The 14,745-nt window shown below is 40.9% G+C and overlaps 1 protein-coding gene across 1 annotated transcript in view; it reads right to left on the bottom strand.

Annotated features, from left to right (window-relative positions):
- TIMMDC1 (translocase of inner mitochondrial membrane domain containing 1) overlaps positions 1-12,690 on the bottom strand; it is a 28,703-nt gene extending 16,013 nt beyond the window's left edge. Inside the window, exons 1-4 of the mRNA XM_066241414.1 lie at positions 12,279-12,690; positions 7,663-7,828; positions 4,597-4,685; positions 4,024-4,091 (exon numbers count right to left, since the gene is read on the bottom strand). Of these exons, the coding sequence (XP_066097511.1) occupies positions 4,024-4,091; positions 4,597-4,685; positions 7,663-7,828; positions 12,279-12,472 (517 nt within the window). The 5' untranslated portion in view covers positions 12,473-12,690. The remainder of the gene's footprint in view (positions 1-4,023; positions 4,092-4,596; positions 4,686-7,662; positions 7,829-12,278) is intronic.
- Positions 12,691-14,745: the final 2,055 nt, after the last annotated feature.

Genomic DNA, 14,745 nt, shown 5'->3' with positions numbered 1-14,745 from the left:
TGTCAGATAGTTCCTGTCAGATATATTCACAATGATTGTTTTTAATCCCATTTTTGCATGTCTTGTGACTTTGTTGGTGTTAAAAACTGGACATTTTAGGCAATAAATTATAGCACCTCTAGATTTGGAATATCTTCCTACCCAGTAGCATGGTTGTGGCTCTTTTTTTAAATGGAATAACTTGCCTGGACCAATTCTATGGAATCTTTTTTCCTGTAGGGTGCACCCACTGATATCTCTGCTCAGGTTTTATTTTTACATCTGGCTTCCTAGGAATCTACCAGCTTAGCAGTCAGCCAATGATTTGTCAGTTATGCTTAAACATATGAAGCCAGTAGGTTCCATCTGATGTCAATGGATCTGTCTTTGGCTTGAAGAATGTATTCAAAGTTTAGACAATTTATAAATCTTTTCTGGCTTTTATTTTCTGTGTTCACAAGGCCTCAAAATTAACCAAAGTAGCTTGCTAGGGCTCTCACTAGTCTCTCCTGAGTGTGCATGGATACTTACACATATGCACAACTTTCCAGAGTTCTAGGGTTAAGTAGAACCTTATTAAAGTCCTCTTCGGCTTGTTCCCTGTTAAAATTCTACCTCATCTGTCAGTCTACTGCTTGCCCCAACAGTATCAGTACCTCAGGTTAGCTGTGTAATATTGTTCTTCCCTGTTTGTAGTTGTTTACAACACACGAAGGAGTATAATTTTCTGTGCTCTGCACCAAATAAGGTCAGCGACTTCAAGCCACAGAACCATTGGTCCTCCCAGCCTCCCTGCTCCTGCAGAACTTCTACATCATGGGGCTGTAGAAGTGGGAGCAGCCCCAGGCTGAAACACTACTGACTCCCGTTGTTCTGAGATTCAGTAAAAATTCTTGAATAAATGCTTCTCAATCTGTTATGTGTCCTCGGTCAATTTCCAAAATCTTCAAATGGTTGTTTTTAATTTTATCCAATTTTATTGTTACTTTAGGAGGAGAGGATTTGCCAAGCTCCTTGTTCAAATATTTAGATATAAAATATACTTTTATTAATGTCCAGACCAATGCCAAATAATAATGTGAGGGAAGACACCGTTGACCTGACTCTGACTTCAAAGATAAAACCTTAACATTATACCATAAATTTCAATGTTGGTTGCTGGTTTAAAATAAAAATTTATACTGTATCAGGTATATTTTTACATTCTTATTTTATTATATTATTATTTTATTTAATATTATACAAATATCCAATATTTAGGTAATTTATATTTATTTTATTCTACTATATGTCAAACAATTGTTATAGAAAGGGAAAGTCCTTTTTCTGAATTCAAGTAAGTCATCTAGTAGGGAAATAAAACAAATAAACAGCTACAACATAGTACTTTGATAACACTATTTATAGTGAATTATGGAACATGGGAGAAAGACACTTAAATAAACCTGAAGATAGGAAAATGGGAGCTAGGAAGGACTCTCTAGGGAAACTGAAGCTGACAGATGAGGTGAGTCTTGAGAGTAGATTAAGTAGGAACCAAACAAAATTAGTTGTAGAAGTGGGAAAGTGGGTTCAAGAAGAAGAACCAAAACATGTAAAGCAAGAATACACTGGGTTTAGGAACTCTACGCAGATTTGTGAGACTGGAGCAAGAGTGGTGCATGGGGCCAGGTCAAGAATCAGCACTGAGTGATGGGAAACTATGGAAGAATCTCAAGCAGAAAAGTACTGCAATCACATTCATATTTCAGAACTAAGACACAGCACCTGACCTGTGGTCTAAGAGTGGATGGAGCGTCAACCTGGAGTGCTGAGGTTGCCAGTTCAGGGCCGTGGGTTTGCCCGGTCAAGTCACATACAAGAAGCAATCAATGAACAACTAAAGTAAAGCAATTATGATCTCACACCCTCTCTCACTCTCCCTCCCTTTCTCTAAAATCAACAAATAAAATCTTTAAAAAAAAACCCCACAAAAAAAAACCCCTAAGATAACAGACGAGGTGAAATGAACCAAAAGTAGAACAGGGAAGAGCTGACAGTAGCAGTGGGAACAAAGACGAGGTGAGACAGTCCATAAGTATTTAAGGAATATAAATGATAGGACTAGAAGTTTGGAAAGAGGAATAAAAAAGAAAGAACCACAGCATTACCTGGTTTCCAGTTTGGGAATTTAACCGGGTACACAATAGAATATATAATAGCAGGATTCAGTATGGTATTGGGGGAGGAAGACAAGAATTTGGTTTGGAAATAAAAGACTACAGAACATGTAAAAGGGCAAATTCTAGCTGCTCCAATGCTATACATGTCTATTTCTAATAGCCTGACCTGTGGTGGCGCAGTGGATAAAGCGTCAACCTGGAAATACTGAGGTTGCCGGTACAAAACCCTGGGCTTGCCTGGTCAAGGCACATATGGGAGTTGATGATTCCTGCTCCTCCCCCCACCCTTCTCTATAATAAATAAATAAAATCTTAAAAAAAAAATCTAATTTCAAAAAAAAATTTTTATCATTAAAACGATCAGTTCAAATTACGTGTTTGTGCATGTACACATATACAAAGATTGTGCACCCAAAACAGCACAAGTGACAGAGCAAACGGGCTAAAATATTAATAGCTGAATCTCTGTATTAAAGGGTACTAACGGTGTTCCTTGTATCACTTATGTTTCTGCAACTTTCTGAAACCTTGAAATTATCCCCAAATAAAAAGTAAGAAAATGTTACGTGCAGTATATGTGTGTTTTTGTATGTGAGAGAATGTCCATAGGAATGTTTGTGTGCATATGGCAGTTCACTGCATCTACACTTCTAAAAAATAATACCTTAATACAGTAAGCTCTCACGATCCGTGGGTTCTACATCTCTGGATTCAACCAACTGCAGATTGAAAATATTTGGGCCTCACCAGGAGGTGGCGCAGTGGATAGAGTGTAGGACTGGAACACAGAGGACCCAGGTTCGAAACTCCGAGGTTACCAGCTTGAGCACAGGCTCACCTGGTTTGAGCAAAGCTCACCAGCTTGAGCCCAAGGTCACTGGCCTGAGCAAGGGGTCACTTGGCCTGCTGTCCACCCCCCAACCCCCTGTCAAGGCACATATGCGAAAGCAATCAATGAACAACTAAGGTGCCGCAACAAAAATTGATGCTTCTCATCTCTCTCCCTATCTGTCCCTCTCTCTGTCTCAAAAAAAAAAAAAGGGGGGGGGAATTCCAGAAAATTTCCAAAAGCTATACTTGAGTTTGACACACACTGAGCACTCTGCTGAATCCATGTGAGTGAAGTGATTTGTAGACATTCCCTGCTGCAGCCTATGTGCAAACACTGTGCCATTTCATAGAAGTGACTTGAGCATTTGCGGAGTTTGGTATCCATGGGAAGGGGGAAACCTGAAGAAGGAGATGTCCTGGAACCAATCCCCCACAGACACCAAGCGATGGCTGTACATTTTTTTAAATGTTCATTTTAATTATTATCTGCCAGAAGGAGAGAGCTCTAAAATAAAATCCAAACTCTCACCGAGAAAAACCTGGCCCCTTTCTACTTCACCTCACCAATTTCATCTCAAGCCACTCTAACCCTCATTCACTATGTTCCAGTCGTATTATCCTGCTTTTGAGAAACTTTCTTGCCTAAGAGCCTTCCCTGTGGATGTTTGTCCTGCCTAAGCTACTCTTCTTTGCAAGGCTTGCTCCTTCCCATTCTTCACACATCAGCTTAAATGTCACTTCCTCAGAAAGGTCTTATCTGATCACCTGTCTCCATTAGATCCCACTGCCCCACCTATTTGGTACTTTCTACTGTAACAACCTGTTTTCCTATTCACATTAGACTATAAAACTCCAGGAAAGCAAAGTCCTTTTCTGTTTTGTACACCAAGTTTACCGAGCATAATACTCCCCACATACTTTGCATGAAGGCTGAATAAACCAAAAATAAAAATAGAAAAAAAGAATTCAGTAGCTTTGACTTATAAGTCTTTACATTTTCCTAAACCACATTTGAGATTGAAAAACACAAACAAGAACAAAAATGTCTTACCTCCTGCAATGACAAAATGGCTTAGGGCACTTTTATCCCGGTATACACTTAGACCAGTGTTCACTGAGCTGAGAAGAAGGGAGGAGGAAGAAAATATAAAATTTGAAGCATTTCCCACTTACCTTCTTGACTTCAACTTTCACTAGAGAAGTATGTGCTTGTTTAGAAGAGCCTACTACATCAATCCCTGGTTCCAGGCCAGGTCCCTTAAATGTGTTTCAGATTGCTAATATGCCCGTGGGTTTCTAGGTAGAACTTCTTCTGCTAAACAATGAACCAAAGAATCAAATTTCTGGAATAAATATTCACTTAAAAATAGAAACATAAAGAGTTTTGCAGAATTTCTCTCAGAAACCTTATACTGTGTCTATATTAATAATAATTAGTAAACCCTCATTCATGTATGTGAAAACTACACCTGGACCAATCTTTTACATAGATAGGTAACAGTTCTTAAGAAAAAGGTGGGAATCACTTTCATGTGGGTGTTCAGTTTTTATAATCCCACCTGCTAAAACTATGTGCTGATAAAAGATTACCAAGTACCTTTGTCACAATTCCGAGACAACTTACTTGAATATAGTCACAAACACTGCAGTTCTCCAACTCCAGCGCCAGCCATACCGGATGAAGCCACGCGTGGCAGCCCGATGTGCCGATTGCTAAAGTTAATAAAAAGGCTGTGAGGTTCCAGGACGCCTTAATACTTTCCTTATTCTAAAACTTTGGTGGAGGAATGTTAGCTACAGATTAGGCAGGAATACCTAAACAAATAGAAACCATAGAAAATCTGTAGAAATACCATCCCCTCAGTATTAAAGCTTAAGCAAAAGCCCCATGTGCATCCTAGTCTATCAGGACATAGGAAAGAAACTAAGGATTGACAGTGTCAACCAAGTAACCCATCAATTAAGTATCACTGAGATCTATATGGCAAACACCATGGCAGCTACAAAATCAGTCTTAGACATGATGCTTTTTTTTCCCCTCAAGAAATCTCGGGTAAAAGAAAAACAGAAAATACTGAGTAAATGGTAAGAATAAAGGAATATAGATGTGTGGGAAAGGAGCAGAGGAAGGAAAAAAACTTATCTTTACTGACCACGTTCTACATAAAAGTCATGTTAACATACTACCTCATTTAACCTTTACATTTTCTCAGGCAGGCATTTTAGTTTTAACTAAAACATAGAGATGTTTCTAATCAAGATCGCTCATCCAGTAAGGAATAAAGTCAGAACTGGAAGGTAGGTTTTTTGTCTCAACAGCCCATTGTCACTAGACCACTATAAAAGTAGGTCCAGTATAATATTGTGAGGGTAAATTCTGGGTTTTTTAAGAATCTGAAAGAATCCCTAACTGGATTCTAAAGTACTATATGATATTGAGCAAGTCCAAACCACTCCGAAAGTTATCAGTATGAAATCGCAGCTCTTAATAAGTAGGTAGAATTAGAAATCGATACTATGTACATATGTAGAAATGTTCATATTAATATAAACCACACATACTTCCTAACTCTGTCTGACTAGGGCCTAGAAGCTATGACATTCCAGTAGCAATGACTATACGTAGTATCAGATCTTGTTTTTCTTTTTAAGATTTTATTTATTCATTATAGAGAGGAGAGAGAGAGAGAGAGAGAGAGAGAGAGAGAGAGAGAGAAAGAAGGGGGGAGAAGCAGAAAGCATCAACTCCCATATGTGCCTTGACCAGGCAAGCCCAGGGTTTTGAACCGGCAACCTCAGCGTTTCCAGGTTGACACTTTACCCACTGCACCACCACAGGTCAGGCCAGATCTTGGCTTTTAAATACCATTTTCCACTAAAACAAACTAGAGTTCCTTGGTAAAATGGCTCATTCCAGCTTGAAAAGTAAAGGATAATCCAAAAAGTAAAGGCATTCTCAAGGAATGATGGGGACATGTCAAAAGGACACAGGAGCAAGTTGGAGGGACTTTGTCCATACCTAAGCCAATTTGAGTATCAAAATAAATGAGAAAAATGAATTTTATAATAAATACAGAATAAAATAAGAAACCATGAGTCCACATGAAGTAAATTATATAGATAAATAAATAAACAGAGGGGAAATGAAAACTCTTCCTGATAGCAGAATACTAACCAATAAATGAAGACATAACTAGCCAATTAGAAAATGACCATTTGACAACCACCACAGTAATAACTGTTTTTGTGCAAGAATCATTATTGAATGCTAAAACAAGAGTGTACATTTGATGAAAAATAGGATTATTTGCACAGTCTTAAAGTATCTATTAGTATCCATATAAAACAAAATAGAAACATATGAAAAAAAATAAAAACTTTATGGTGCATAAACCTTGCAGAGATCATCTTAACCAACTGACTAAAGTAAACATCACCAGTAAAGGGACAAATAGGTATCACGGCCGTCTGATATAATGTACTGAGAAGAATACATCAATTTTAGGGTATTCCTGCTAAAACACATAACCTGAATATAATTATATATTTAAAAAAAATCAAACAACTCCAAATTGAGGAAACTTCTACAAAATAAATGGCCGATCATCCTAAAAAAAATGTAAGGTCAAGAAAGTCAAAGAAAGACAGGAAAACTTCTGAATTAAATGGGACTGGAAAGGCATAGCAGGCAAACTTTGGTATCTGATCAGTATGAGATCCTGGACCAGAAATATTTTTATTTACTTATTTATTTAATCTATTTATTTAAAATAGATTATATTAGTGGGACAACTAGCAAAATTTACATAAAGTCTGCAGATTATATCAGATATATACTCTATCAGTGTAATTTCCCGATCTTCATAATTATATGAGAATGTCCCCTTTTAGGAAATAATGCTGAGGTATTCATGTCTATAACTTACTCTCCAGCAGCTCACACACGAAAAATGATAGTCGGCATTATACAGAGAAAAAATGATAAAACAAATGTGGTAAAATGTTAACATTTGGAGAATCTGGATGCAAGGTATATATAAATATGAATTCTTTGTACTTTTGAAACTTTTAAGACTGACATAATTTTTAAATAAAAAAAAACTCTGAGCTATAACTTCCTCACTAGTACAACAGAACTGATGCCCAGACCTACCAAATGACTTAGCACTCTATAACTGTTATAAATACTAATTATTGTTTTAGTGTGAGCTAGTGTTCTCCATGGAGGCTTCGTGAATAGGATAAATATGCCACAGCTAAGCCTTGCTGATTTAGCAGATTAAACACGTTTTTCAGAAAATAGAGCTAGCCCTGACCAGATAGCTCCGTTGGTTAGAGCATCAGCCTGAAGCACAGAGGTTGCTGGTTCGATCCCCAGTCAGGGCACATACAGAAATGGATTGCTGTTCCTGTCTCTGTCTCTCTCTACCTCCTCCTCTCTGGCTAAAAATCAACAAATAAAAATAAAAATAAAAGAAAATAGAGCTACCATGGTGATCCCTTCCGAAGTGGTCTGACAAGCCATATGTATGTGTTTTAGCATTAGTACTTTCATTGTTACTAAATATAGACTTTGCTCCTTTACTCTGACATCCTAAACCCTCCCAACCCACAGCTAACTGAATGATGAGTATAAAGTGAACTGCTAAATTGGTGTGCTGTCAAATACTTTTAGAACACCAGTACATACCACAGCATCAAACCGGTTATGATAAATTTCTGCTTGGCTCTGCTCAACGTAGCGCTGTTTAGCATGAATAAAAGCTGGGATTCCCCCATATGCCCAGCCAATGATGCCTGCTGAAACTGCTGCCCTATAAATATTCTCAAGTTCCTTTGAAGTTCTCTGCTGTTCACTAAAACATCAAAAACACAATGTTGAGATTAGTGTATGTATACTGCCCTCCAAAAGATAGCATGATCAGAATTATCCCAAATGCTAACACAACCACATTTTTCATTATGGGCCAAAGCAATTAAATCCTGATGAATTCAACAGTGCAGTTATAAGTAACGCAAATTTCAGCCAAAACTAATTTATGCTGTTAGAAATTAGGCTAGTAATTGGTTCCTCTTGAGAAGGTAGTGATTGGAAGGGGCACAAGGGGAGCTTCAGGGACACAGGTAACAGCCTCTTGGCGCTGGGTTTATAAAAACCCATTGATCAGTATATGTATGTATTTTTCTATATGCTTATTATACTTCAATAAAAAGGCTTTTTTTTTAAAGGTTTTTTTTTTTTTTTGGCAGAGACAGAGAGAGGGACAGACAGGAAGGGAGAGAGATGAGAAACATCAATTCTTCGTTGAGGTTCCTTAGCTGTTCATTGATTGATTTCTCATATGTGCCTTGACGGGGGGGGGGGGGGGGGGGACAGCAGACCAAGTGACCCCTTGCTCGAGCCAGCGACCTTGGGCTTAAGCTGGTGAGCCTTGCTCAAACCAGATGAGCCCGCACTCAAGCTGGCGAGGTGACCTCGGGGTCTCGAACCTGGGTCCTTCCGCATCCCAGTTCGAGGCTCTATCCACTGCGCCACTGCCTGGTCAGGCTAAAGGTACTCTTATTTGATGACTTTCACAACTTTACTATACCCCCCAGAAACAGGAAGAATTTGAGTTGGACGTAGAGATCAATATTTCCCTTTCTGAAGTTTAAGCTAACTTTTGGAAATTACACACTTATGGGATTTTAGGGCAACGTATGCAAGAAAGGAATCATAGGTGTAAAAACAAATTCAAAGCCCTATCGTTTTCAATACTTAAACTTCCATGCCATGCTCAGATGGGCCTATCCATAAAAAGCATTGACTGGAAAGCTCATGATGCCGGGGCAGCACAGGCCAACCTAAAGAGCAAGGAAAAACTGTGTAATTCTATCTATTACTCTGAAGAGCAGAAGAAACTAGAATTTCTAAGATGTCCCCCAAAACTTGCTCTAAAGAATAGCTACATTGGCCCTGGCCGGTTGGCTCAGCGGTAGAGTGTTGGCCTAGCGTGCGGAGGACCCGGGTTCGATTCCCGGCCAGGGCACACAGGAGAAGCGCCCATTTGCTTCTCCACCCCTCTGCCGCACTTTCCTCTCTGTATCTCTCTTCCCCTCCTGCAGCCAAGGCTCCATTGGAGCAAAGATGGCCCGGGCGCTGGGGATGTCTCTGTGGCCTCTGCCTCAGGCGCTAGAGTGGCTCTGGTCGCAATATGGTGACGCCCAGGATGGGCAAAGCATCGCCCCCTGGTGGGCAGAGCGTCGCCCCATGTTGGGCGTGCCGGGTGGATCCCGGTCGGGCGCATGCGGGAGTCTGTCTGACTGTTTCTCCCTGTTTCCAGCTTCAGAAAAATGAAAAAACAAACAAACAAACAAACAAAAAGAATAGCTACATTGGGAAGTATATATTAAGTTATTATAAATAATGACCCTACTGGGCAAGTAAACTATTAAATACTAATTATTTATATTACTAACGTGCTTCTTCAGGAAAGGTACAAGTGTTTACCTAATTCTAATTGCCAATACCACATTTCTGAAATCAAGATCAGTGAGTCTTACTTTCTATGAGAGAAATCTAAATCTTTTAGCAAACTGTAATTCTTATCCTTATGTCAATAGGAAAAACTATAATTTGAGCTTTATATTGTATCCTTTATAGTGAATAATATCAAAAACAACACTTTCATAAAAACTGGCCTATGGTAGATTTCAGAAAAGAAAAAAAAATGTAAAAGAGAGTAAGATTTAATAAGCAGGAGATGTGTATGATTTGATTTTTTCCATCTTCTGAAAAATCCACAAGACAGGTGATATTTATCCCCATTTTAATGATATGGAAATAGAGACTCTAAGAAATTATATACAGCTAACAACTGGCAAAGAAACAGGGCACTATATTCAAAGGACCTAGTCTCCAAGTAAGAATGGGTTGTGGTTCTGGTTCTGTCCCCACTACTAAGTGACCTCCAGCAAGATCATAATCTCTGTGAACCTTAGTTTCCTCATCCATGGAGGGAAGCATGAAAGTTACACTAGATTACCTTTCACATTTCTTTCAGCTCCAACATTCTGTGGTTTATAAAGCTGACCAAAATAACTCTCTTCTGTTACATAAATTACATAGGATCTCTCGAAAACATCTCAAGTAAATATTGGAAGGACCAACGAGAAAGGCTAACTCATCTTTAAAATAAAGATAATGAAATCTAAATACAGTAATTAAATATAATTTGGCCAACTCCCTTGCCCTAACTATATACCCCTCAGCAACGTAATAAAGCTTTCAAGTCAACTATTGGGTTGGGGAATAAGTTCGTAGCATTTTAATATTTTCTTTTATTTTACAACGATTTGTTTGCTGTTTGGCAAAGGGTAAGTATTCATTCGATAAAACTCTTTCTGCTCTACAAAACTATGTTAATTGTATTTTTGAGTTATTTAATTTTTTATTAGTTTTGAGGCTTAGAAATGGAATACCCAGGAGGCAAAAATCAACATTTTCGACACCTGCTCTTCTTTGCTTTTCATTGAGGTCAAAAAGCTGCCGAAGCAGCCCGGGACATTTGCGATGTGTATGAAGTTGTCATAGGCGATTCTACAGCATGGAAATGGTTTGCAAAGTTCAAAAATGGCAACTTTGACGTCGATGACACGTCCCGCAGCGGAAGGCCTTCTGAATTCGATGAAGAACGTCTCAAATCACTTCTGGAGAACGGTCGCCAAACCAGTCGTGAATTGGCGGAAAAAATGAACTGCGATCATAAAACGATTCTCAATCACCTTCATTCAATGGGATTTACCGAAAAATTGGGAGCCTGGGTGCCTCACGAGCTCAACGAAAAAAACAAAGAAAATCACCTTCAAATTGCTTCTCAGCATCTCGCCCGCCATCGAGCAACACGCCGTCATAAACAGCGCTTTTTGTACCGAATCCTCACGGGAGATGAGAAATGTTGCCTATACATCAATATGAAGCAAAGAAAGGAGTGGGTGGCTCCAGGAGATATGCCAAAGCCGAGAGTCAAGCCGGACCTTCATCCAAAGAAGATCATGATATGTGTTTGGTGGGACTGGGAGGGCATGGTGCACTGAGAAATGCTCGAAAAGAATGCCAGTCAACAAGGAGCTCTACATTGCCCAGCTACACCACGTGAATGAGGCTATTCGACTGAAAAGACCTGACTGACATGGTCAAACCATACTCCTTCAGGACAACGCCAGGCCCCATGTTGCACAAGTCGTCAAAGCCGCACTCCAAGAGCTCGAATGGGAGGTCCTTCAGCATCCGCCGTATTCTCCGGACCTTGCACCGACCGATTACCATCTTTTCCGCTCCCTGTCAAACCATATGAAGGGCGTTACCTTCGATAACAAAGAGGTCCTTAAAAACTGGCTCAACAACTTCTTTGACACCAGACCAGGCGATTTTTGGCGGAATGGCATCAACAAATTGGTCGAGAGGTGGGAAGAGGTTGTAAACAGCAACAATGAATATATCATTGATTAACTTATTGATATAATTATTGTTTTTTGTTTAAATAAAAGTCTTCGGTAAAAATGCTACGAACTTATTCCCCAACCCAATACTTGCTAGCACAGTGCAATATGGTAAAGTACTTCATGAAAGAGCCAACTTTTCACCAGAAATTGATGAATAGATTTAATGGAACAATGAATAAATGAAATATGCCAAGCTTTTCATTAAAGTTAGTTCAATTAAAAGAATGATCTTTTATTCTGAAATATACTTATTTGTTAATCCAGCTAATATTTTTTTATAAAATAAGACAATAGGTGTTATTTTTATATATTCCCTCTTTGGAAGAATAAGAATTTTACAACTCTGCCCTCCTTCCAATTCTCACTTTTTGGATGGGAGGGGAGCTACTACTGATCATGAAATACAGGTTGGGATCAAGTGAAATCTAAAAAAGATTTCTGGAGTATCATTCTGCAGATGTGGGTTCCAGAGTCCATTCTGACTCTAATTAGTTCAGTTCAATTCTTCTAATCTGTAAAATCAGGGCATGACATTAAGACTATAATTCCCACCAAAAAAAAAAAAAAAAAAAAGACTGTAATTCCCTAAATACTCCTAAAAGCTCTGATTTATGAGTCTTCACCCACACCATTTGAAAGCCGTCCTGTCTTCGACACAACTACCAAGTGGCAATGACAGGATGCAAGCTTGGGGTACAAATACTAGAAGCCCAAATATCGTTTAAAAATAAACCACCCTACCCACTGTCCTGCGCCCCAGGATGACCCCACTTGCAGGACACTCCCTCCGCAGCCCCGCCCGCAGACCCTAGGCACTTTTACTCTTTGACAAACAGCTCCCGGAGGCGATCCCATCCGGACTCCACGTAATGGGGGTCTGGGACGTAGGAAGGCAGCTTCTGGTCTTCCTCACGGACCTCCGAATCCGCGGCCACAGCTTCCGCAGCCCAGACCCGAGGGAAAGGACCCAGCGGCCTGTAGAGGAAGCTCCGCGGCGCCGGCCGCCGCACCTCCATGGCCCTTTCTGAACCGGTGGACAGACAACAAATTTGGGGTTTCGGAGCTCCAAGGCCTTTCGGAGACGCCCTGGGAGGACAGTAAGGATAACTGCGAGAATGAGTGGGTGAATACCCGTGCACTAAGCCCGAGCTTCTCCACCGCTCCAGGTCCTGACACTTGGAACCTCAGGACCCGGCTTCACTTTGGAGGTCCTTGGGTACACGAGACAGGAAGTCCCGCCCCTGCCAGGCCAGAGACCAAAGGGCGGGGCGACGGCGGAGCTGGAGCCGAAGACTTCCGGTTGGAGGCGGGACGAACTGCAGATATCCGGAAGTGACTTATCAGCCAGTAGCCACGCTCAGGGCCGTCTGGCCCCGTCCCAGCTCCGCCTTCCTAAACCTCCAGGCCTCGCCCATCGGGCTCCGCCACCTTGAACCTCGGGCTTGCGTATTGCTTCCAGTCGGCGACAAATGGGGTTACAGATTGAAGTAATTTCGCTTATTTAAAATTCCAGTAATCCCACAGAGATGAATAACAAAGTGTAATATTCTTTAGAAGAGGCGTACAAAGAGGTATTTTATGCAAATACAAGCCTAAGTCACCCAGTCACAGCAGGAGGAGCATCCTGGGCTGGGTCCAGTCCTACTCTTTCCAGTTCTAACCAGGCGTTGGAGAGGGAGGGGTCTTGGCACCCCATACGCTGAGAACACAGTTTGGAATAATCAGCCTTGGGCAACTGTTCACAAGATGGATTTTGCCCCCTGTTGGGCAGATAAAATGTATTATGCTCACTTTGTTAAAGAGGCCGTTGCCTAGGTGATATTAATGTGTGTTGAGAATTGTTGTAGCTTGAGGCTTGGTTTTGGGATTAAGCCTGTCCCACCCTTTTTGATGTGGGGTGGTACAATCCAATCATGCCTCAGAGAAGTGACTTTATTAGAGACTTCCCTATTTTGTATATTGGATTAAGGGTTTGGATTTCTACACTATAAAATGGAGGCAGAACGGGACTTGGCTCTTGGTTCCTGAGGTTAGCATGAGAGAGGAGAGAGAGCAGCAGAAGGAGGCCATGTGGAGTAGGCCAGGAGAAGCAGCCAAGATGGCGGAGTGCTGAGTGAGATGCCAGTTTGTGTAGAGTTTGTATCTGGGATTAGGAAGGAGATGGGGAACTGAGGAGAATAAGGCTGGTGAGCTAGAAACCTTTGATTCTAGGAAACTCGGATAAGTCAGTGGCTTTGTGAGCACTGAATGTGATTGGGTTTTGGAGCCCAGTGTGTGTTTTTACTTGCCCGCCGGGTGCAAGCTAGGAGTAAAGACTATGGCCCACCAGTTTTTGGCTCCATTGTTTCTTTACCGACTGTCCGAATCCAATGCGATTTGGACATTGGCCGGGCTGCTGTGATAGTGGCCCTGGCCGTGCCTCCTGGCTTTACACCCCCCTTAGTTCCTATATCTACTGATTCTCAAAAGGCAGGGCAGCTTCTGGAAGTCCTAGCATGTGTGTGTTTGATAGTTCAGCAATCACATCTGATGAGTGCAGCCTCTGCTAACATATGCTTCGAAGTATAGCTTTTATTAAAATGCACGTTAAAATAGTCACTGTTGGTCAAATAAGTTTGTAAAGATGATATATATGTTTGCTCGCTTATAGTTTGCATTGGTTGTGGGGACAGGCTGTAGGTAGGCAGGGTGGTGATAGCCTAAGGCTTAGTTTTAAGACTAAGCTTTATCCCACACCCTTGACTGTTTTATGATGGGATGGTGCACTCTCATGAGGAATCCCATTATGCCTCAGATAAGTGACTTTGTATCAGAGACTTCCTTATTTATATATTGGATTAAAGGTTTTTGATTTCTACACTATAAAATGGGGCAGACCTGGAGCTTGCTTGCTCTCGGTTCCTGAGATTAGCATTAGAGAAGCGAGCAGAGAAGGCCACATGGAGGAGGCCAGGAGAAGCAGCCAAGATGGTGGAGTGCTGAGGAAGAAGCCAGTTTGTGCAGAGAGAAGGAGGTGGGTAACAGAGGTGAATAAGGCTGGTGAGATAAAAACCTTTGATCCTAGGAAAACTCAGATAAGACAGTGGCTTTGGGAGCCCTGAATGGAAAGGGAAGTGTTTTCCCACTGTATTTCTTGCCCTCTGGGTGCAAGCTAGGATTAAAGCTAATGGCCCACCAGTTTTTGGCTCTGTTGTTTCATTACCGACTGTCTGAATCAAATGTGAACCTGCACGGGCCAGGCGGCTGTGATGGTGGCTGTGGCTACTGGCCTTACAGTCTCAAACTGATT

The sequence above is a fragment of the Saccopteryx bilineata genome, chromosome 8 (genome assembly GCF_036850765.1).
Source record: "Saccopteryx bilineata isolate mSacBil1 chromosome 8, mSacBil1_pri_phased_curated, whole genome shotgun sequence".
NCBI lineage: Eukaryota > Metazoa > Chordata > Mammalia > Chiroptera > Emballonuridae > Saccopteryx > Saccopteryx bilineata.
The sequence above is the reverse complement of the archived record's forward strand: the minus strand, read 5'-3'. Positions and strand labels throughout refer to the sequence as shown.